The sequence below is a fragment of the Sinocyclocheilus grahami genome, unplaced genomic scaffold, assembly GCF_001515645.1.
Source record: "Sinocyclocheilus grahami isolate Dianchi unplaced genomic scaffold, SAMN03320097.WGS_v1.1 scaffold63.1, whole genome shotgun sequence".
NCBI classification, from domain to species: Eukaryota; Metazoa; Chordata; class Actinopteri; order Cypriniformes; family Cyprinidae; genus Sinocyclocheilus; species Sinocyclocheilus grahami.
In genome coordinates, this window is record NW_015505242.1 from 1795736 (window position 1) to 1819073 (window position 23338).

At 36.9% G+C, this 23338-nt stretch overlaps 1 protein-coding gene and 3 pseudogenes across 1 annotated transcript; 2 read left to right on the plus strand and 2 right to left on the minus strand.

The window, feature by feature from the left end:
• The window catches only part of LOC107584840 (coiled-coil domain-containing protein 14-like), a 7013-nt pseudogene extending 1310 nt beyond the window's left edge, over nt 1-5703 (plus strand).
• Nucleotides 5704-7360: 1657 nt separating this feature from the next.
• On the minus strand, nt 7361-8980 carry LOC107584841 (serine/threonine-protein kinase pim-1-like; annotated as a pseudogene).
• Nucleotides 8981-9097: 117 nt separating this feature from the next.
• Nucleotides 9098-14945, plus strand: LOC107584842 (IQ calmodulin-binding motif-containing protein 1-like; annotated as a pseudogene).
• A 2504-nt stretch (nt 14946-17449) lies between these two features.
• On the minus strand, nt 17450-22502 carry LOC107584843 (T-box transcription factor TBX19-like). Its single transcript, XM_016271603.1, has 5 exons — nt 22242-22502; nt 19914-20048; nt 19449-19510; nt 17811-17872; nt 17450-17670 (listed from the first exon to the last, which is right to left on the minus strand). Exons 1-5 carry the CDS (start codon nt 22500-22502, stop codon nt 17450-17452), a joined length of 741 nt encoding a protein of 246 aa, XP_016127089.1.
• Nucleotides 22503-23338: the final 836 nt, after the last annotated feature.

A 23338-nucleotide genomic window follows, 5' to 3' on the forward strand; every position in this document is an offset into this window, starting at 1 on the left:
TATATCAAGTATTAATGATAAAATCACCCAAGTCAAGATAATTCAACAACATTATTGTGGCAGACGAGTAAAGCATGTGATAGAGATGGCAAGTGGAAGTCAATATATTGTTTTTTTTATTATTATAACTGAACATCCGATCGCCATAGAATTTAATACAGACCACATCTGCATTGTCTACACTAGCTTGTTGGCCTATGTACTGTTCATATGTGACAGAGTTCAATTCAAGTTAATAAAAATTCTTATGCTCACCAAGGCTGCGTTTTATAAAATTAAAAATACTGTAAAAACAGTAATAGTGAAATATTATTATAATTCAAAATACTATAACTGTTTTCTAATGTATTATATTTTATTCCTGTGATGGAAAAGCTGAATTTTGAGCAGCAGTTTCTCCAGTCTTCAGTGTCACATGATCCTTCAGAAACTATACAAACAACACTTAAATAATTAAAGATTATAATAATTTCTTAAGATAAAGAAATGAAACAATATGCAAATTTGGTACTCAAGAGACATTTTGTATTATCAATGTTGAAAACTTACATTTCAAGAATTCTTTGATGATTAGAAAGTTCAAAAGTGCAATGTCTATTTAAAAATAGTAATTTTTTGTAATAATGTGAAAGTCTTTACTTTCATGTTTTGTTAATTGAGTTCATACTTGCTGGATAAAAGTATTAATATAATTTATAGACCTCAAACTTTTGAATTTTTTCTGGTGACTTTCTTTGAAATGTATGACAGAGTATTTCTGTGCCACACGTTTCGGAGAGTTTTTTTCGATCGTGGCTCTTAATGATGTAAACGAGGGTGGAACTCCTTATATGGGCATTTCTCCTGGAAAAACGTGCCTGATGACAGTGGATACAGTTTGTTTTTCCGGAGCAGCAATGAAGTTTCACAAGTGTGTTTGTTGACGAAAGATTTATAAACGAGGCCCAGTTCGATGCTGGATTTGCACATCGTTTGATACTGAAAGATGGAGCGGTCCTAGTCATGATTAAGAAATGCAGAAGCTAAGTGAAATGGCAACAAATGTCTGTTTTGTTGGCATTCTCCGCCCACGGCTCGCCTCCACGAGCTCGGCTTTTTCCGGAGAGAATCGTAAAGCTGTATCTTTCTTTTATAAATATGATAAAACTAAAGACTTTTTGGAGATATGAAGGATGCAGTACTACTCTATAGGTACTCCAAATTAACATGAGATTGGGTGAAACTGTCCCTTTTAACTCCCTAAATGTCTTACTGTCCTTTTTTTTTGTCTTTCTCTATTGTCCAGCGTACTTCAAAGTGTGTGCTGAGCAGTGGTAGCTCATCTGAGGAGTTGCATCAGTTGAGGGCTATGAGTGCTGCCACCCCATCCTGCCCTCATGGGTCTGTAGAAATGTCTGCCATCCCAACTCAATATGCTGCTGCTTTCTCCATGCCTCCTGCAGTCCAACAACAGTCTCCAGCTACTGTATCTCCTGTCCAGAATCGATCCTGCTCTCCAGTAGGACATGGGGTACCTATAATCACTAGCCCAATCTGCAATGTTAATCATCAGGTGGGATTTATAGGGCCAATCGTCCCTTTGGCATCATCCACTGGGTCCTCAACCTGTCCCTCATCTGCAGTGCTAGCAACACGGGTGCCCAACCAATCTCAGGTCAGCCAGCCTCAACCTAACCCAAATCAACCAGTACTGCTTATTTGCAATGACCAGGAGCAGGAATTATGTTCTGAAGAAAGTTCAAAAGAGGGTGGTACTAATGCAGATGAAGACCAGAAAGATAGGATGGACACTACACCTGTCAGAGACATTAGCTGTGAGACCAGCAATGAGAAATTAACAGTTCTGAGACACAAAGCCAAACACACAGTCCAGAGAAAACCTCACAGAATGTGATTACTGTTAAATATCTGCTGGGAGAGCTGAAGACTTTAGTTGCTAATCAGGGTGAGAATATTTGTTGAAATTGATTTTATTTTCCATTCATTCCATTTATCTTTAATACTTTTGATCATGTTTAAATTTAGGAAACTTCAAAACCCTTAAAGTGATAGTGCATCCAAAAATGCAAATTCTGTCATCTGTATGTACACTTTTGTTGTTCCAAACCTGTATGATGTTCTTTTTTTTTCTTTGGAACACCAGATATGTTTTTGCCCATTCATTGAACAACAACATTGGACTTTAATTTTATGGACAAAAACAATGAGACATTTATTTTTGAAGTATCTTTTAAAATTTCACTTGTTCTCTGTATGCTGTTGTTGTCAGGATCTTATTACAGGGATGTCTCCCAGTCTTCCTTTATGTCCTGATCTCTAGATTTGATTAATGAAAGCAGATACCCCATTTCAAATTTGAGATGGTTATTTAATTCACTTTCTGTAACATAAAAAATTGGATCTCCAGAGTATCAAATCACCCAATGATTGAGTTGCTGGTTTTGCAGATTCTAGAAACTTGACAGATAAGCATGTGCATGTGTTAGTTTCACATTGTATTATCGTTCACTCTTCTTCTGTGCAGACAGTGATGTTGTGCGGCTGATCTCTGAGGTGGAGCAGAGCATCTCACTGATTCCTGTCATGGTGGGCAGCACTAACATCCAGGCTGAAATTGCGCTCGCCTTACAGCCACTCAGGAGTGAGAACGTACAGCTGCGAAGGTCAGCCACAGTGACCGAGTGTATAGTGTATTAAAGGCTCCTGGAAGAGGGACCTTTATTATGAAACTGGAGTCATCATAGTACTTCGGTAGAGGGCAGTGTAGTTTGATGAGCTGCCGCTGTTTTGCTGTGTTTGAGTGATCTGTTCGAGCCGTCAGCTGCAAGGATGATACTTTCACTTTGTTCGTGGGGATTTTTGCAGATTTAATATCAAGGTGGTAGTCACTGACCACAAAACTATCTACACCTTTGATTGTACCTCTGTGGCCCTTCCCTTTTTTCTACTATTACACCATCGAAAGCTAATCACCTGTCTCTTCATTATTGGTGCTCTGACCGGCACCCAGGGAGGTTTACTCATCCATTACCTGATCAGAACCTAACAGTCCCAAAGTCTCTATAACATATAGAATACTAAATTTTAACAACGACTGCAGATTGGAATATGATTAAATATAAAACGAATTAAATGAATTACAACTATAAAACTAATCACATTTATCAATATGTGTTGTGAAAAGCTTCCAACTCAGAGCTAATTCAGAGTCTTTATTGTGGCAGACAAAAGCATAATATGAATAACATGCATAAGCAACCTTAGAAGTCAATATATTGTTTATTTTATTTGCATGGCACTGGACATAAGCTTGATTATGCAGATTAATTATGTAAAATTTTCATCACGTTATTTGTATCTTTATAAATCACACTTAAATTGACCAGCCTAATTTGTATTAATTTGCATGTCTCAGGCATTTGCGAATACTCAATCAGCAGTTATTAGAGAAAGAGAGAGTAGAACGACGGAACAGGCCGGAGGCCTGCGACATGGAGGGTGAGCGGCTTCATGCTGTCTCTAAAGGGCTTGACTTAGAAAGGAATAAATCAATGTAAGAGTAAATGTACAAATATGTTTAGCCTTTTATTCTGTGTCTAGCCAAGTGGATGTATGAAAACAACCTTTGTGTTTGTTGGAATGATTGTGTTACAGTGGTTGCGTTGCAGTCTCTGAACACTCTACAAACTCAGTTAAATGAGACCTGTAGGGAGCTCGATGATCTGCAACAGGAGAACATGAGACTACAGAAAGCCATGGAGGACAAAGACAGTGACCTGAAGCAGCACAAAGAGTTGTATGAGTTAGAGAACAACCGGCTAAGACTGGGTAGGAGTATTCTTTTAGACTTGTTTTTTTTTTTAACCTTTAAATCATGTTTAATTTGTTATTTTGGTTTTATTTTATTATATTTTAAAATATAGTAAATATGTTATCCTTCTAGAATTGTTTATATTATCCCATCCTATTTTTTTTTAAATCTTCAAACTAACTTTATAATCACTATATTGAAGTTATATTAACAATTATAAGAGCATTCTAACAAGTTACCGTTATTTCACTAATATTTCATTTTAAAAAACATGACTGCTGTCACATTTACATATATTTTAAAACTTTTTCTTCATTCTGCAAATGATTGTCGTGTTACTTACCCATGCAGAGGTTAGTGAGGCATTAGCTGAAATGCAGAATTGCCAGAGTAAACTTGGAAAGCATGAGATTGAGAAGACTACACTGACTTTGAGCCTTCAGCAGAGGGAGGTAGAGATCGGCAGATTGCAAGAAGTCATCAGGTGACTATATAAACTGATGGGTTAGGTATAGAGTGTATATATATATATATATATATATATATATATATATAGGTATAGGGTTCTTATAGAGTCATGGATAACAGTGATAAAACAATTTTACATGCAAATAATCATATCATTGTTTATAGTTCAGATTATCACCGTATCAACTTTTAAAAGGGAGGAGAAAGCACTTCTGTTTTGTTGTTGACGTTAAAGGCTGTGCATCCAGTCACTTGATAAAAAAAATAGCCATATTAGACATGTTAATATAGACAGGTTGTGTGACAAGCTCTCTTTTTTGTGTGTAGGATAAGCAATTTTGATACTGTACTTTGTTGCCACTTGATGATCAATTAAAATTCTGGCTTGAGAACAACTCATCTAAACTACAATAAATTTACGCTTTCAAATGTAATTTAGACAATCTAGCTTGTAGCAGAATATGTAGGTCAAATGTTGTTTTTTCATGCACACAGAAATCTGCAGAGAAGTCAAAAAAAAGACACCAGCAAATATTCTCATCAGCTGGATTTACGTCAACCAAACGCTCAGCTTACCAAGAGTGTTCTGGAATTGCATGAAAATGCACAGAGGGAGACCGCTGTGTCAGATAAACTTTCAAACTCTGTAAAGACCTACCTTCAGACCCTGGAGGGCATCGAACAGGCCTCTCCTCCCCACCGAATTGACTGTAGGTCCCAGACATTACACTCAGCCTCACCTGGTCAGATTGATGGTGGAAAAGAGAACTTTATGCCATCAGATACTAAAGTCTGCTCTTCATATATATGCAAACCTATGTGGCTCAGTTAGAAGAGCAGAAAAGAACAACGTTTGCCCCTTTAAGAGAGACTCCAGTGGTGCAACTTGCCTCAGGAGTTGCTCATAGTAATCATCTCACTCAGTGTAATGAGCTGATAACAGCCAAGAATCAAAGGGAAGATGTGGATGCTCATGTAGGGCTGAAATATATAAGCTGTGCTTTTGAAAAGCTGGACATCTCAGATGGGCTTCACATTCAGGATGTGAAGAATGATGGCCAAGATTACATTGTGGATCATCATGGAATGGCCTTACATTTGAATCCGAAAAATAAGGGCCCAAACAATCAGCTGGTGCAATCCCAACATGCCCATCGATGCCTAAGGATGGGGGTTCAGTCAGCATACACTGGACACCCTTCAGTGATGGGGAACACCTTTTCCTCTTGTGATATTAAATCTTTAGCCTCTGATTGGAGCATAAACACCTGGTCCACATTTAACACACAGGATGAGCAGAATTTCAGGGAAGGGCTTGCAGCACTAGATGCCAGCATAGAAAGACCCTGAAAGTTGATCTAAAGAAATAATTCAGTATTTCAGTGTGTGTAAAGTGTATTGTGCTTTTATTTGATTTGATGTAATTAGTGAATGTTTTTTTTTACGTGTCTTAATTTTGTATTAAATTTATTATGTGAAATATCAAAGAATATTACATTTCTCAGTGTATTTTTTCTTTGGTCCTAAGACTATATTGCAGCCAGCAAAGGTTGCCTACGCGTATAATACAGAATCAACAGAAATGTTCCATATTAAATCTAACAGGGATTATCCTGTTTTTGATTAACTTCTAGAAATCAATTCAAATGTTTATTAAATTAATAAATAAGTCCTCCAATGCCATGTTAATAAATTCAGTAACTGAAACTCACATGGTGCTAGGTGCCAAGAGACCGTAAGAAAAGATTTGTTTATTAACCAAAAGCACACTGATGTAATGTTCCGAAAACAGGGAAGACAGTCTGTCACCCAGGTTTTATATTTTAATAAAATGTTTGTTCCTTTTTATAAATAATTAGGATAGAAAGAGAGCCTTTGATAAGCTTAATTGTAAACTAGTTAAGAAACTATCTTCGATCTTCAATGTGTTAAGACTCATCTCATCATTCTATTGAACATAAGGTAGTAAAGAGCTTGATTTATGTCAGCTAATTATTTTGGCAAATTTTGCTTATTTATATTTATTTTCTGTGCCATAATTTGCACTAACAGATATAAGATTAGGATGACTTGGAAAAGGAGTGCTGGGACCAGGATGGCCTAGATGGAGAGCTCTAGGGTTTAGCGTGACAGGAACGGTTTTGTCAGGAACTGTTGGCTGGCATACTTGTCAGGGAGTTTTCAGTTGAGAATAACGTTGATGTGGAGCACTGGAACTGGGAAGCACTGGCTTTGGGAACCAGCTCTGGCTCGGACGTGGCAGGAACATGTTTTACAGCAACCTCTGGGACAGCCATTACAGGAACCTTTGGGGCCAGGACAATCATGGCAGGGAGCACACCCAAAGAGTGCTCTAGGGCAGTCATGAAATGAAGATATCTGCTTCGAATCATGGAAGGAACCACTGGAGAAGCTAAGAATCCTTGCGACTGGAGCGGCTTTGAAAGGGAGCTTGGAATGACTGACAGGGAGCTCTGAGAAGGGGAGTTCATACTGTAGGTGCCTCCAGGTCGGCCATTACAGGAATCAAGAGGACTGGTCCGGGGCGGCTAGAACAGCGAGTTCTAGGCTGAGTAAAGGCTAGTAAGGCAGAGATATAAACCTCTGGCTGACCATGGTAGGAACCTTGCAAGATGCTAAGGCATTGAGGGATGGGGATGCAAGATGCTAAGCTAACTGAGAAGCTCTGGAAGTGGTGCGCCAGCTCTGTCTGGGATCACGTCAGGAACCTCTGAGATATTATTTAAACATCCCTAGACAAGTAATATTGCCATATGCAAACAGTACTGCCTTATGCCAAGGTGCCAGATGCTACCAAGGCTTGCCAGCTTCGCAAGATGCTAAGGCATGGAGGGATGGATAGTTCACTCGTGTCAGCCCGCAAGATGCTAAGCTGACTGAAGAGCTCTGGAAGAAAGGTGGTTCATAGTGCAAATTAAATTTACATTAATTTGCACTATTTATGTTCTCCCCTTTTTTGTCTTATTTGTCTACATACATTAGACCCATGTCACAGTTATACAAAATACTCTATAAAAACTACACAAAAATGTAAACATAAAAAATAGTTCCTTAAACCAATCATGGAGAATGATTTTCCCCAAACCAAGCCGGTGGTTTGGCTTTCGCTGAAAGGACATTATCCACAATCTTTTATAAAATTGTGTGCTACTTTTCCATTTTGTTTCTGTGTTCTGCTTTGAATGATTTAGTATAACAATTACTGTTCTTTGCTGTGGTGAATGCCAGCTCACCTTTTGACAAGCCAGGTTTAGACCAGATGCCCGCCTCAATAATGTCCAGGTCTTTGCTCTCCGGAGGGTCTCCTCACACCAAATCGAACAAGAGCATTCCCAGAGACCACACAGTTGCGGGCTTCCCATGGTACTTGCCACTCTTTTCAAACTCAGGAGGGCAGTACACTTCTGTGCCTGAAGGAGAGAATTTTTTGACTAGTTACAAAACGTTGCATATGAAACAATGCATATTCAAATATGGTGTATCTGATCACTTGAAATTAAGTTCCAAACTACAGATTTGAGACATACAGTGGGGAAAAAAAGTATTTAGTTAGCCACCAATTGTGCAAGTTCTCCCACTTAAAAAGATGAGAGAGGCCTGTAATTTTCATCATAGGCATACCTCAACTATGAGAGACAAAATGAGAAAAAAAATCCAGAAAATCACATTGTAGGATTTTTAAAGAATTTATTTGCAAATTATGGTGGAAAATAAGTATTTGGTCAATAACAAAATTTCATCTCAATACTTTGTTATATACCCTTTGTTGGCAATGACAGAGGTCAAACGTTTTCTGTAAGTCTTCACAAGGTTTTCCACAAAATGTCCCATAGGCAGAGGTTTTTAGGAGGTCCCCGCACCCGAAGTCAATAAGTTTGACTTCAAGGGTGTCCTTGTTGATCAGCAGGTTCTCCAGTTTGATATCCCGGTGGAGCACTCCATGGCGACAGCACATGTGAGCGGCCTGCGCTACATGCCACATGACAAGCCGCACTAAGTCCTCACTGAGGACGCCTCCGTGGTGCTCCAGGAAATAAAACAGATCCTCGCAGGGTCAGGGGCGTTCCAAGACCATGATGTAGAAGCCGAGCTGGTCCTGCCACTCCAGCAGCTGAACTATCTGTGGAACGCTGGGGCCCTTGTTAGCAAGCATCGTTAGGGCCACCTCTACTAACGGAAGGGGCGTAGGATGACCAGGCTAGACGAAAGATAATTTTAAGGATTGTTAGAAGAACAATTAGAAAAATAATTTGTAGTCTGTAATTTATCATTAATATATTCTAAATCGAAAACAGTGATAAAACACTGAGAACGAGGCCTACTTACAATTTTGATATATTCCATAGCATCCGTCTTCAATACAAATTTCAGTGCCACCTGATCAACAAAATAATTTTTTTAACAATTAACACATGCAGAGGTCATTAATCTTTAACATTTTAAACATGCCAAGCACCCTAAATAGTGGACATACTAATCCTTAAGAGGACTTAGAATGGATACAGTGACACGAAACAATTTGTTAACTAAATATTGTAAGTAAAAAAAAGAAACCTTGAGGCCATCCTTCAAGCGAATCCCTTCGAAGACAGCGCTGTATGATCTCTCACCGAGCCTTTTGCTGATTTCATAACGGCTCAAAATGTCACCTATAAAAAGATAAATAATTGTAGTTCTCATTACAAACAACATTTTTCTGGTTCTCATAATGATTAAATCTGTAGTTTTAATTCATAAATAGTAATTGACTGTATTTAGAATATTTGTACTTAAAAAAGAAATAGTTGTCACATAACAATGCTTTGTATGAATTATATAAAATAGTTTTAGATTAAGTACATTACATGTCAGCTATCCTAGAACTCAACCATGTATCTCCTACATGAATGACCACAAACACCTTTCACATGAACAGATCTTCTAGGCAGGAAGTCTTTAGGAGATCAGAGGGATCTGGAGTCTTTACTCTCATGGTGTGCTGCAGTACTGCTCATCTTTCCTTGAGATTCAGTCCAGCCAAGATTCAAGGAGGCTATTCAGTTCTGACACAGATGGCAGACCTCCTCAGGTATTCACATATAAGTTGCATTTAAATACTCACTAACTACTGTTTTCATTCGCAGTCTCGTGGAGTTTTAACGCATGTTTCTGTCCGTTTAGCACATGCTGTGTGGGTCTGGGTGCTTTCAGAGACGTGGAGGTGTTCAGTCATGAATTTCTGCCAACTGTGGTGGAAAGCCTTCTTTTTCTTGCAGACCGTCTAATGAACAGAGCTTTGCCGGTAAGATATTGCAGTCTCCTGAATCACAGAGAACATCAAGTAGCAAGGTTTAGGTTATTTATTGTACAGTCACCTGGTAATTAATGCAAAAGAAACCCTTTGTTTCTAACTAGTTCTCTCACATCTGACTTTAGATTATAATTGCTATATTTTGATTACAAGAGACTACAAACAATATACCCAGCCAACAGGGAACATTCTTCTCTGGCAGGGTTCTCTGAAAGTGATGTTCTTCCAGTAACCGTAACAGAACATTTGTTCAAAGTTATCAGGTCTTTAATAATGTTATTTACATTAACATTATTTATACATCGTTCATGGAACATGAAAACATACTATTTGTTTCAGAAGACACTTTAACAAAATGGTGTTTGAAAATGATAAACATTCCTTTCATGTTTTCATTAACATTCATATAGCCAAGAAAAACATTTTTTAAATATTTTTTTAAAAATGGGATGTTTTGAGCGTTAAGAGAACAGTCATAAATAAAGTTTTCATAACTTAATTGGAATGTTAGCAAGAAGTTCTAAGAACATACATTTATTAGCTGAGAAGTAACCAAACAGATCATTTCATTTCTCTCTTTAACAGGACAAGGCTTATAATGAGATGATTTGTCTATTTAGAAAAGTCTTTGATTCGATTGGCTGGCTCCTCAGGGTTCATACACATCTCATTCATCATGGTAAACAACAGCTTCTGTCAATTTAGCGAATTAACCATCTCAAGATGTGTTTAGAGATGTATTTTAGCTTGAACTGAACTGAAACTCTTCTTTTTAACATTCTCTTCTCAGTACTGAGATCTAAACATAATGAGAGTTTCCAGATCTGCGAAGACGATGACGTCTCCATTGTTACTGTCATCATGTGGAACAATATCTTTCAGGGCAAACGGGTACAACAGAAAGCCACCTGATCCATAATACAGTCTTTATCCATGTAACTGCTTCACACCCACATACTCATATACCTCTATCTTTCCCCTTGTTTCTGCAGTGCTGTTGTTGCTGAGATGGGAAACAGGGCTCTGACTGACATCATGGATGATATTGTGTATAAAATGTCCAGTAGCTCGAATCCTGTGATTGGCAGAGCAGCTGTAAAGACCCTTGTTCTGATTATGGACCACAGCAGCTCAACCCATCAGCTCATTCACAGGCGATACAGAGGTACAGTCGCAATCTATAGATCTCAGAACATCTTCAAGTTTTTGCTGCTGAGTGTTTAGACCAATCTTCAAAGGTTTGGCCCTGCAGGTTTGGCTGATTTGGCTGAGAAAGACTGGCTGGACTAGATCAGCTTATTGATCCTTTGCGGTCAGATGTCCCATGGAGAGACACTAAGGTCGGCGGCCACCAGCTCAAAGTGTCATATTTAGGTCCACTCATAATGTTAGTTCACCCAAAAATGAACATTTGCTGAAAATGTACTCATCCTTCTTCATCGTAACAGATTTGGAGAAATTTAGCATTACATCACTTGCTCACTATTGGATCCTCTGCAGTGAATGGGTGCCATCAGAATGAGAGTTCAAACAGCTGATAAAAACATCACAACAATCCACAAGCAACCCACACAATGCCAGTCCATCAATTAACGTCTTGTGAAGCAAAAATCTGTGTTTGTAATAAACAAATCCATGTTTTTAAATAAGAGCTGTTTTATGGATAGAGGATTTGGAGACAATGATTTGAAGTGAAAGTGATCTTAATAATTGATTTGTTTATTACAAACATGCAGCTATTCGTTTTTTTAAGAATATCAGCTGTTTGGACTCTCATTCTGACGGCACCCATTCACTGCAGTGGATCAAGTGATGCAAAGCTACATTTCTCCAAATCTGTTTCGATGACATCATGGATGACCTGAGGGTAGTACATTTACTAGTACATTTCCAGCAAATGTTAATTGTTGGGGGAATTATTCCTTTAAGGCTTCTTTCATCAAAAACTCATAATATAGTTTTATATGATCATACTGTATCTATCTCTCTGACCCCTTAGAATTTTAATGGCTGTTTTCTTGTATGCTTATTGCTTATTATGTATTTTTTCGCTCTACATAATGCATATAAATGAAGGAGCCATCTGAGGAGTATGTGAGAGCAGCTTGTATTATCCAGGCTGCCTGGAGAGCCCATCAGACCAGAAAAAGACTGAGGAAACTCCCCAGAGCGGTCAGCATATTACAGCGCAGCTTCAGGTAAGGAAATGAGACAGCCTGTCCCTCTGTGAAATGAAGAAAATTACAATTTAGAGCCCCTATATATGGGAAATGAGATTTATCTTTGTGCATTAGGGAAAAGCACAGACAACAACAGGAACACATTGAGAGACAACATGCAGAGGAGGAATTACGCCATCAAGTGTGTCTGCGAAGACAGAGAGCCATGAGACAGTTCCGCCAACACCAGCTTCATCTGATGGAGATACTACTAGCAGGTAACAAACACAAAATCAAACATAGTGTAGTAACCTTGTTTTGTGTATCAGGGTTATTGTCGTTAACTAAAACTACTAAAACATTTTTGTTATGGAAAGAAGTAGAAAATTGTAGTTCATGGCTATGACATAAACTAAAGCCTATAGACCAGGGTTCCTCAAATCTTGCCCTGGAGGGCCAATGCGCTGCAGAGTTTAGCTCCAACCCTGATCAAACTCACCTACCTGTGATTTTCTAATGATCCTGAAGACATTGATTAGCATGCTCAGGTGTGTTTGATTAGGGTTAGAGCTAAACTCAGCAGGAAAGTGGATCTCGTGGGCCAGATTTGAGGATCCCTGCTATAGACTATACAAAAAAACAAAAACAACCTTCACTCTCATATTCCTACCTCAACTTACTGTTTCAATAGCAGGTATGTCAACACATGAAAGAACACAGCTTGTCAAACCATTTCATGAGATCTTTAAAGGGTCATGAAACCCCAGACTACTTTTTCTGAGATTTTAGCAGAGGTGTTTGTGTTGCACATCATAGAAGACAATGTTAGCATCCGATAATTTTAACTGTTGGAGAAAACTGGTTAATTAGCTTTTTTTGCGCTATTTTCATCTTCCGGGTTTAAAATCTACATCGTGTTGACGTCACAATTTGTGACGTGGCAATGGACTATGGTACATCGATGACGAGTCGGTGTCTATTAAATTATTCATGAGACTGCGTGTTCTTATCCTATGAGAAGACGCTTCTCTTAATGTACAGCATGTGTTGATTTGCTATGACAGACGTTTCAGACTGAGAGATGACATCGCGCACATTAACTGAGAGAAACGTTTATGGATCGAAGAAGAGTGTTTGTTTTTGCTTAGTAATAAGTGTTCGGCACAAACGCGATTCATTCACTTGGTGAGCATAACCGTTTTTACAGCTCTGTGACACAACAACCCGTCAAAAGGCTTATATAAACTCCACAGAATAAGCCTTAAAAGTTCTCAGAGGTGCAACAGCGCGTTCATATATATGTTTTCGACACAGTGCAAATTATTATAATTTTTATTATTATTTTTAAATATGTCTGTACTTTTTAATAATTTTATTATTTGGTTATTTTTAGGGTTGGGAATCGAAAATCGATTCCGATTCCAAAATCGGATACTTGTCAAATAAAAATTTCGATTCCACCTATCGATTCCTTTGCACTTTTTTTCTTCATCAGTGAGACCTAGCGATCTGCCAGGACCTCGCTCGCTAATCTAAGCGCTCCAAAGTGTGGCTACATTTGCGATCAGAATCCAAAAAAGCTAAGTATAATATCTGTGAGTGCAAATTATTATAATTTTTATTATTATTTTTAAATATGTCTGTACTTTTTAATAATTTTTTATTATTTCGTTATTTTTAGGGTTGGGAATCGAAAATCGATTCCGATTCCAGAATCGGATACTTGTCAAATAAAAATTTCGATTCCGCCTATCGATTCCTTTTGCGCTTTTTTTCTTCATCAGTGAGACCTAGCGATCTGCCAGGACCTCGCTCGCTAATCTAAGCGCTCCAAAGTGTGGCTACATTTGCGATCAGAATCCAAAAAAGCTAAGTATAATATCTGTGATAGCTAAACATGTTGCAAGAGAGGTGTCACCACCAACATGACAAAGCACTTTAATTTAATAGATCGTTAAAGATCGCGAACACGATTCAAACACCAATGTGATTCTATTCCTAAATTACAGTGATTCGTCTGTTTCATTCCTCAAACTCTGACGTGTGCAATCAATGTTGTGATCACGTGGTGTAAACCGTGTACGATGGTAGCGATTAAAATAGAGTAAATCACCTTTTGAAAGTAATTTGACACTACAAATGAAGATTTATCGATTACATTGTTACGCCAGTAGGTGGCGAAAAGGGGCTGTTAAAATGTCTTTGTCTTTGAATCATACAAGAGATTCGTTCAAGAACACGGATTCAGATTCAAACACCAATGTGATTCTATTCCTAAACTACAGTGATTCGTCTGTTTCATTCCTCAAACTCTGACGTGTGCAATCAATGTTGTGATCACGTGGTGTAAACCGTGTGTAAGATGGTAGCGATTAAAATAGAGTAAATCACCTTTTGATAGTAATTTGACACTACAAATGAAGATTTATCGATTACATTGTTACGCCAGTAGGTGGCGAAAAGGGGCTGTTAAAATGTCTTTGTCTTTGAATCATACAAGAGATTCGTTCAAGAACACGGATTCATCCAGTAATGAAACAAGTACGTCTTGAGTGAGTCATTAATTCATAAATTACATGTGATTTTGTTTAGTTGTCTAATGTTTTTTTCTTCAGAATCATGAGAAAACCACAACTCCATTGGGGGAAAAAAATTAAATAAAAAAAATTAATCCAGAATCATACAGTCCTATTTTGCACACAAACAGCTCTTAAAGAGTCTAGTTTTTATTTAGCCTGTGGATTTTTGTTCATGGTATTCCGCTCCAATAAATGGTTTGCAAAAAAGAGACCCAGGATAAATGTTTGATATCATTATTTAATCACATTGGAATCGATAAACAGAATCAGAATTGATCAAATTTAAACGATACCCAACCCTAGTTATTTTGGTACGTCAATTTAAGCAAAAGTTTAACAAAATTGAAAATAAAAATAAGTGTTATTTATTCATTTATTTTATATTTAAAATATAAAATTGTGACCCTGGACCACAAAACCAGTCTTAATTGCTACAAATATACACTGGGGTATATCTGTAGCAATAGCCAAAAATACATTGTATGGGTCAAAATTATAGATTTTTCTTTTATGCCAAAAATCATTAGGATATTAAAGGGGTCATATGATGCTGCTAAAAAGAACATTATTTTTGTGTATTTGGTGTAATGAAATGTGTTTATGCTGTTTAAGGTTAAAAAACACATTAGGGAATAATTGTCGTCTTTATGCAGCGTTTTAAAACTGCGGGTAAATGAAGCCTGCTTTTGGAGGAAGCAGAGCTGTGTGTGTAGTTGTGTGAATGCGACTAATGTGTTTGTGCTTCTGCCTGTGAAAGTGTGAATGCAATGAATGTGTGTGTGTGTGTGTGTGTGTGTGAGAGAGAGAGAAAGAGATTGTGAATGAATGTGTTTGCTGTTGTGGAGGTTAAAAAAATCCAAGTAAGAGCGAAATCACTGAGCCTGCCAAAATACTGCCTTGTTTCACAAGCCAAAGTAGTTTAATTGATTAACTAACCATTTATGCTGGGGCCTAATTGTTGAGTTTTAGCACGGTTGTAGTTGTATTAAGCTCCCTCTATGAGTCACTCCAGTCAGATGCTCTGTGTTCAGATAACCACTTTGAACTTTTAACCAGACTGTTGTACAAATGTACAAAAAAGGACTGTGAAGAGAAATCAATATAAGATAAAGGAACGAGTTTCTGTTACATGTACAATACCCTTCAAAACTTTGGGGTCAGCAAGATTTTTTTTTAATAAAAAATTAAATGAATACTTTACAAATGTGACTAACAACTTTTATAACGTTAAAAAGGATTTATTTTAATTAAATGCTGTTCTTTTGAACTTTCTATTAATCAAAGCATCCTGAAAAAAATATATCACCATTTCCACAAAAATGCAAGAAAAACACTGATAATCAGAAGAAATGTTTCTTGAACAGCAAATCAGCGTATTAAAATGATTTCAGAAGGATTGTGACACTGAAGACTGAAATAATGGCTGCTGAAAATTCAGCTTTGCCATAATTTGGAATGAATTATATTTTAAATTATATTACAATAGAAAACAGTTATTTTAAATAGTAATATTTCACAATTATACAGTTGTTTTTTTTCCGGTATTTTTGGTCAAATAAATGCAGTCTTGGTGAGCATAGACTAAAAATCTAAAACGTTAAAAATAATCTTTCCAACCCCAAACTTTTAAACACTAATGTACATTTACAGTTATATGACAGATGTTTTTATGCAAATAACTTTTTTTAATCATGTGTGTTCTCTGGGACTTGAACCCATGACCTCTGTGTTGTTAGATGATCATTGACTTTGACGACAACATTCACACAAAAGCTGTCCTCATACAGCATGAAACATACAAATAATACGATATTACGACAAGTTTACAACACACTGAAAGCACAAAAAGTTTCGTTTTTTCTATTATAAAAGATAAAAGATGGCCCTGTCCGGATTTGAAATCTTCTGGACTATGTTTCTTCGTTTCTTAGAGAGACCATTTGTCTTTCTTTTGGGATCCTTAGAATTCCAGTCTGGCAGAAGCCTTTGAAAATTTGGTAGCCCAATTTGGTAGGTGCCTCAAATATCATACAGATTATTCGAAGGAAATCAAGTACATCAACTTTTTTCTTATAATGGGGTTATTGGAGGAACAAATTCAAATAAATAACAAATACAAATAATTCAAATCAAACGACAGTAGTTTATCAGTAATCCTAAAAAATAACACTGCCAAACTTACACGCTAAAAAACAACAACTTACACATAGTAAGAAATGGTTATAAAAACTGAAACAGAAGTGAAACAAGTAGTAGGAAAGAGGAAATTAATGACTTGAACATTTTTAAACATTTCTCCTTTTGTGTTCCACAGTAGGTGCAAAGTCATGTTTGGAACATGATGGATGATGAGTAAACAATTACGTGATAAAGCAATAAGCCCGCTTCGCGTCGTGCCTAACATGCCCCTTAGCTGTTATAAATTCACTGTAAACCATGGCTTCACGGTGCTTATTGCTTTTATAAAACGGTTTCACAAAATAAAACAGAGCAAATAAAGTGTAATGATATGAATAAAAACAGTATTCTTCCAACAAACAATGTAGTTCCTCAGAATCAGTTGTGGTTGCAAAGTGGTTGCCAAGCAACATGCAAACGGAAAAAAAAGGTGTATGTTTGTAGAGTAATTTACAACAGCTTCGAACGTGGCTCAGCCAATCAGAATCAAGGACCGGAACTATCCGTTTTATCATTTTCATTTTTTGATTAATCATTCCCTTAATACAGGGGTTCCCAATCATTTAACTTTTTTTTGTAAGCCAACACGCAATATTTACTTTAAGTAACCCCTGATAAGTTAATATTTTAATAATTTATTGACACATTTGCATATTCACGGTTCTCTGATGTTAATGGTCACATGGCATGCAAGAAAACATAACATATTCAATCTTTTTTAGTGTTTGTTTAGTTGTATTTAATAATAATAATAATAATAGCAGTACTGCAAAGTACAAAAAAAGATAATTATAACAATCTTATTTTACACTACAAGTTACAAAACTAATATTTATGTTGAAATTCTTCAATTCAATTCTTCATTAGCCTACAAAGCCCTTGCATTTCCTTTACGAACGCCCATTTGGAGAACCCTGTCTACAAAATGCATGATTGTCTGTAATTATTGATTCAAAATGCACTCTGAGAGATCACCTGAGTTATGGCCACGGTGGTGATGATGGTGGGACAGGTAGGGTGATGGGTACGGGGTTGCTCGGTGCCCGTGCAGGCTTGGGTAGTGTTTGTACCCATGGTGGGGAGTAAGCGGTAAACCTCCTGGATACGGAAAGTTACCACCACTAGCAGAACACAGAGTGTCTGGGTTTGATATGAACCATCCGCCTGCAACCAACAAATGGACACCAATATGATTTACATAACACTGCTAACATAATGCTATACTTATTTCTTAAACATGTCTGTAAATCAGCCAAAAGCACATTATGTAAATAGAAAAAAACCCAGGAAAATGAATGACTAACAGTGCGGTATGCCCACATGCTGGTTTTCAGCTGGAGGTTCTAGATGATTCTTAGGATGGCTCCTATAGAGAGAAAAAGCTTTGTGCATGAGACAAACCTCAAATCCAGAACTCATCTATCATAATGGTTAATATTCATATAATAATCACATACACTATTGTTCAAGGTTGGGATTAAGACGTTTTAAATGTTTTTGAAAGAAGTCTCTTATACTCACCAGTGTTTTTGATAAAAATGCAGTAAACGCAGTAATATCGTGAAATATTATTGCAATTTAAAATAACTGTTTTCTATTATAATAGATTTTAAATGTAATTTACAGCTTGAGTTTTCAGCATCATTACTCCCAGTCTTCAGTGTCACACGATCCTTCAGAAATCATTCTAATATGCTGATTTGCTGCTCAAGAAACTTTTATTATTATTAATTAAAAACAGTTGTCCTGCTTAATATTTTTATGAAAACTGTGATACTTTTTTCTCCACATGATTCTTTGATGAACAGAAAGTTCAAAAGAACAGCATTTGTTTTTAGTAACATTATAAATATCTTTACTGTCACTATCGACCGACTTGATGCATGTTTGCTCAATAAAAGTATAAAAAATTCTTGTGAAAAGTATAGCGTATATAAAGATTCTTTACATTATAATGAGTCTGTTCTACTTTAGATTTTTTTCACTATTTATATTCTGAGGTGAATCATGTGACACCTGTTAGGTTTTTATTGAATGTACATCCTTTCACAGGTAAATACTACATAACATATCTTATATTTTTTTGTTGTCTTGTCATTTCCTGACATATCATTTTTGATTTTTCATCATTACATACATTTTGTAATTTAAATTTCAGAATTCATATTTTACTGGTGTACGGACTGTGGTGGAAAAACTATTTAATCATGAACTCATTACTGTAATGCAAAAAAAAGATATAAGAATATATTATTTAAGTGGTAAAGTTTTATATTTCATTCAAAGTAATATTTTTGTTTTACTGCATTTAATTTCTGTTCATTTAAATATAAATTGAGTCTGGAATCTTTCTTTTTCAATTGTCATGAATATAATGTAACAATGCAAAATATGATAATTGTTCCTAAAATATGCATTGATTATATATGCATATTATATAGGTGTATATCATTTTCTTTATGCAAAATAGAACTACCTTTCTCATCCCTATTTTCTATTTTTGGGGTTTGAATGTTCATGAGATTCACGTTCTAATAGTTGAAATTCACACTGTACAGTAAAGTCTCACTTGAGTAGGTTTTCAGAGGAGTTATGTTATGACTACATTTACTGGAGTACAATAATTCAGCGCTCATTCCACCAACATTGTTGTGTAATATCTCACACATTCTTCACTGTAGCCGCTTAAAATCTCTGACTCTCACTTCACACTGCCTCTCCAACAAGCTCCTTTACTCACACACTCACTCGATTCAAAGCATAAACGTTTAATAATTGGTCGCTAATCACGGCTGATTCCGCACAGTCATAGTAGCTTGACTAGTGCTAATGCCCGCTATGATAGTATTAGGAGTTGAAATACGCATTGTTAAATCGGTGAGAAAACTTATCTTCTGACACTGACGGTGTATTGTGTTTAATGTCATTGAAATGAACTGTACCTATCCTTTGCATCAAGGAAAGCTTTAGCAAACGGATTGTGTTTAATCTTCAGTGCAGTTATCTGTGAAGGGAAGAGCAGAGGATTGTGAGCATAAAATATATCTTGCACAACATTGGTGAATCAATTATTGTACATACAAGCATTATACTTAGCATTCAACAAAACAAACACGTAGGTTCTTCTTAAAAGGTACGATTCCCATTTTCACCTGAAAAATTTCTGTCATGTGATTTCATGATTTCAGAAGTTGTGTGGACCACTTTTTATTTTGTATTTTAAAAGACACCTTGGTCATTATTCACTGTCATTGCATGGAAGCAAGCAGCACGAACGTCAAGATTTGTGGAAGAAAGAAATGTGTCTGTTTTTTGGAATGACATGAGAGTGAATAAATTGTTACAGAAATGGGTGAACTATGCCTTTAAGTACGTTTACGCTAAATGTTTGGTGAAGATGCTCTAACCTCTTCATTCTGGTAGGCCGTTACAGCGATGAACTGAGTGTCTGTGTAAGAGATGTTGGTCACCATCCTGTGGCTGCCTCCAACACGAACAATGTGAATCTGAGGCTCGTACTTATGGAGAGAATTCAGCATGATCTAGACCAGGTAGACAGAACAGAAGAGAAAAGTAAGAAAGAATTGGGTTCTTTGCAAGTGTATATACCGACTTTAGCTAATGTAGGTCCATACTGTACCAGTACATTCAGTATTTTAAACCAATTTTAATGGAATGAGGTATCAAAGAGGATGCAGAATTGCAAATAGGTTTTGAAGGTAAAGAAGAATTAAAACAGATTGAAATCCAAAGCAAAACTGCTATATGGCTATAATAAAACATTAGATTTTTTTCAGTATGAATGACCCATATTTCAAAGAACATTACTTTAATTATATAAACATAAAAAATTGTACTCAGCAAGAATGCATACATTAATCAAAAGTGACAGTAAAGACATTTATGTTATAAAAGATTTCCATTTCAAGTAAATGCTGTTAATTCACTTTCTATTCATCAAAGAATCCTGAAAAAAGTGTATCACTAATTCCACAAAAATATTTCAGTGTCATATTTCAACACAGATAATGAAAAGAACCATTATTAATAATTAAGCACTAAATCAGCATATCAGTATGATTTCTGAAGGATCATGTGACACTGAAGACTAAAGTAATGGCTGCTGTAAATTCAGCTTTGCATCGCAGGAATAAATTACATTTTAAAATATATTCAATAGAAAACGGTTATTTTAAATTGTAATAATATTTTTGCTGTATTTACTGTATTTTTGATCAAATAAATTCAGCCTCGGTGAGCATAAGAGACTTCTTATATATTTATTACAGCCACTTAAAGCAGTTATATGAATTGCTTTGATTTTCATTCCATCCAATTTGATAGATTTAAAGCTCAATATAATTACTAATTTAATAATATATCAATAGATACTAATTTTAATGTCAACTTTTTTGTATAAAGTTACTTGGCATAAAACAGTGGCTATTTTGTAGTGCTATAAGGCAAAACTATTTTGGTGTTTGTGTTAATTGTTTTGACAGTAACCGAACTTAGTTAAGAGCAATACATCTAATCAGATGAGAAGTAATGTATTTTCTATATCAAAATGTAATTATTTATGTTTATGTATAGTTATAATACTCCCAAGTCATCAGCTGAAAATTTGTACAGTTTCACTATACTGTATATTGGTAGGTCTTTACATTTAGACACTGCATTGTCTCTGTTTTTTGTGTGAAAAAATTCTTCGGATGACTGCAGTGACCACGTCAAGCACAGATAAATCTATCGACCCGAATTCTGAGAAAGAGACGGATGGAACGAGAGAGAAAAGCAGCATTTTTTTACTCTAATTGGTGGATTACAATGACTGATGAGGGGCAGGTACTCATCTGCATGGCTACAGAGGACATAAAGGGCTTTGTGTGCTTTTCTCTCCCTGCTGCCTTTTTTAATATGTTGCCTTTTTGAACATCTAAGGACTGATGGCTAAATTAATTTTGCATAGAAAAAACAGAGGTAATTACCATAATGTACAACTAACCACAGCAATTATTTCATTTAGAGCTGGTTCTCTCTCATCGTCCTCTCCGCTGCCAGCTCTGCGTTTAAAAACCCCGGTAAATAGGGAACAGACAGGAATAGAGGAGAAGAGGATAGGGTGGCGGGGAGGGCGCAGGGGAGGGGTCATGTAAATACCAATAATAATTTGGTGGCGGAGTCATACTCGAATGGAGCGGGCTGGAGCACCTCGCAGCGGCCCCGCTGAAAGCCAGGATGGCTAGCTGAAGTAGACCACTCTCTGTCTGAACGGCAGGAAGTGCATTAAACGAGAAAAGTGGCAATTAAGAGCTGTTTATTCCTGTTTACATGCAGTCCCTGCTGAACAAAGGGGCTCCATAGGTGAAGTGGATGCAGAAGAGTGCACTAATTGTATAAATGCACACTTGAAATTTCCCCGTGGCAGCGCACAGGGTGATTAAAGGCAGGCCAAGACTCCTAAAAGCTAGAAGCCTGTTTGGACACACAAGAGCCCTGAGAGGCTACTCAAGATTACGGAACAGGTCACATACAGCATTACACACCTGCACAACATGAGCGTTACATGTGCAAAATGTGCAGGGGGTCTTTGTTTTCTTAGGCTTTTTACGGGGAACAATTTAACAATGTGATTAGATGAGAAATCAGTCGAAGAAAGTGCAGTGGAAACTTATGTTAGCTATAAAGATAGTCAGTTCACTGTGTATGTCTTGTATGTGTCAGCATTTCAGCACCTGGCCGCCTCCGTTGAGTTTGTTGGTCAGTTTGACTTTGTTGAAGGACACCGGAGCTTTCATCCAGTGGGCACCGAAGTTGGGCGAGTCGGGGTGGATGTAGACGCAGCTGTGACTGTGAGGCTCAGGTTTGCCCGCAGGGACCCACTCGCCGTTCACGTACTTCCAGCGGTGCCCGTCTGCAGGACTGAAGTCCAAGAGGAACGAATACATGGCGTTGGGATCCAGACCCGTCACGCTGACCTTCAGAATTGGAAACATCCTCCTACAAAGGAGGAATCATGACAGAAGAACTACTTAAAATGCTAATTGGAGCTCCTAAAAATGCCTTTTCAAAGTAATAAATAAAACAAAGATAACTGAAGTATGTTTTACAAGAAAATAAAATTTCAGTCTTGCAACTTTTTTCTTTCAGTCTTTCTACCTTTAGTCTTTCTAATAATTTCATGTTTAATTCAACGTGTTCCTTGTAGGTTCTTGATAATTATTTGTGAAATTTAAAAAAGTGTTTCTGAACCAGTTGTACGCTCTTAAAATAAAGGTTCTTTATTGACATCGATGGTTCCTTCAACAGCCATGGAACCTTTCCATTGCACAAAAGATCTTAAAGGGATAATTCATCCAAAAATGAAAATTTGATGTTTATCTGCTTACCCCCAGGGCATCCAAGATGTAGGTGACTTTGTTTCTTCAGTAGAACACAAACGAAGATTTTTAACTCAAACCATTGCAGTCTGTCAGTCATATAATGGAAGTGAATGGCAATCACGGCTTTGAGAGTCAAAAAAACATACACTAACAAAACCAAATTAAACCCTGCGGCTCGTGACGATACAGTGATGTGTAAAGACACGAAAGGATCGGTCTGTGCAAGAAACTGAACAGTATTTATATTGTTTTTTTTGTCCTCTGCAATGTTCATTTACTGCAATGTCCGAACTGTCCTGGGCGCGTCTTCTTCAGCCGGCGCGTGACGCGTCTTCTTCTTCTTGCTTTACGGCGGATCGCAGACTTATAAGTGCATTACCACCACCTATCTCTCAAATGGACCATTGACACTCTATCTACAATCTCAATTTAGGAGTGTCAATGGTCCA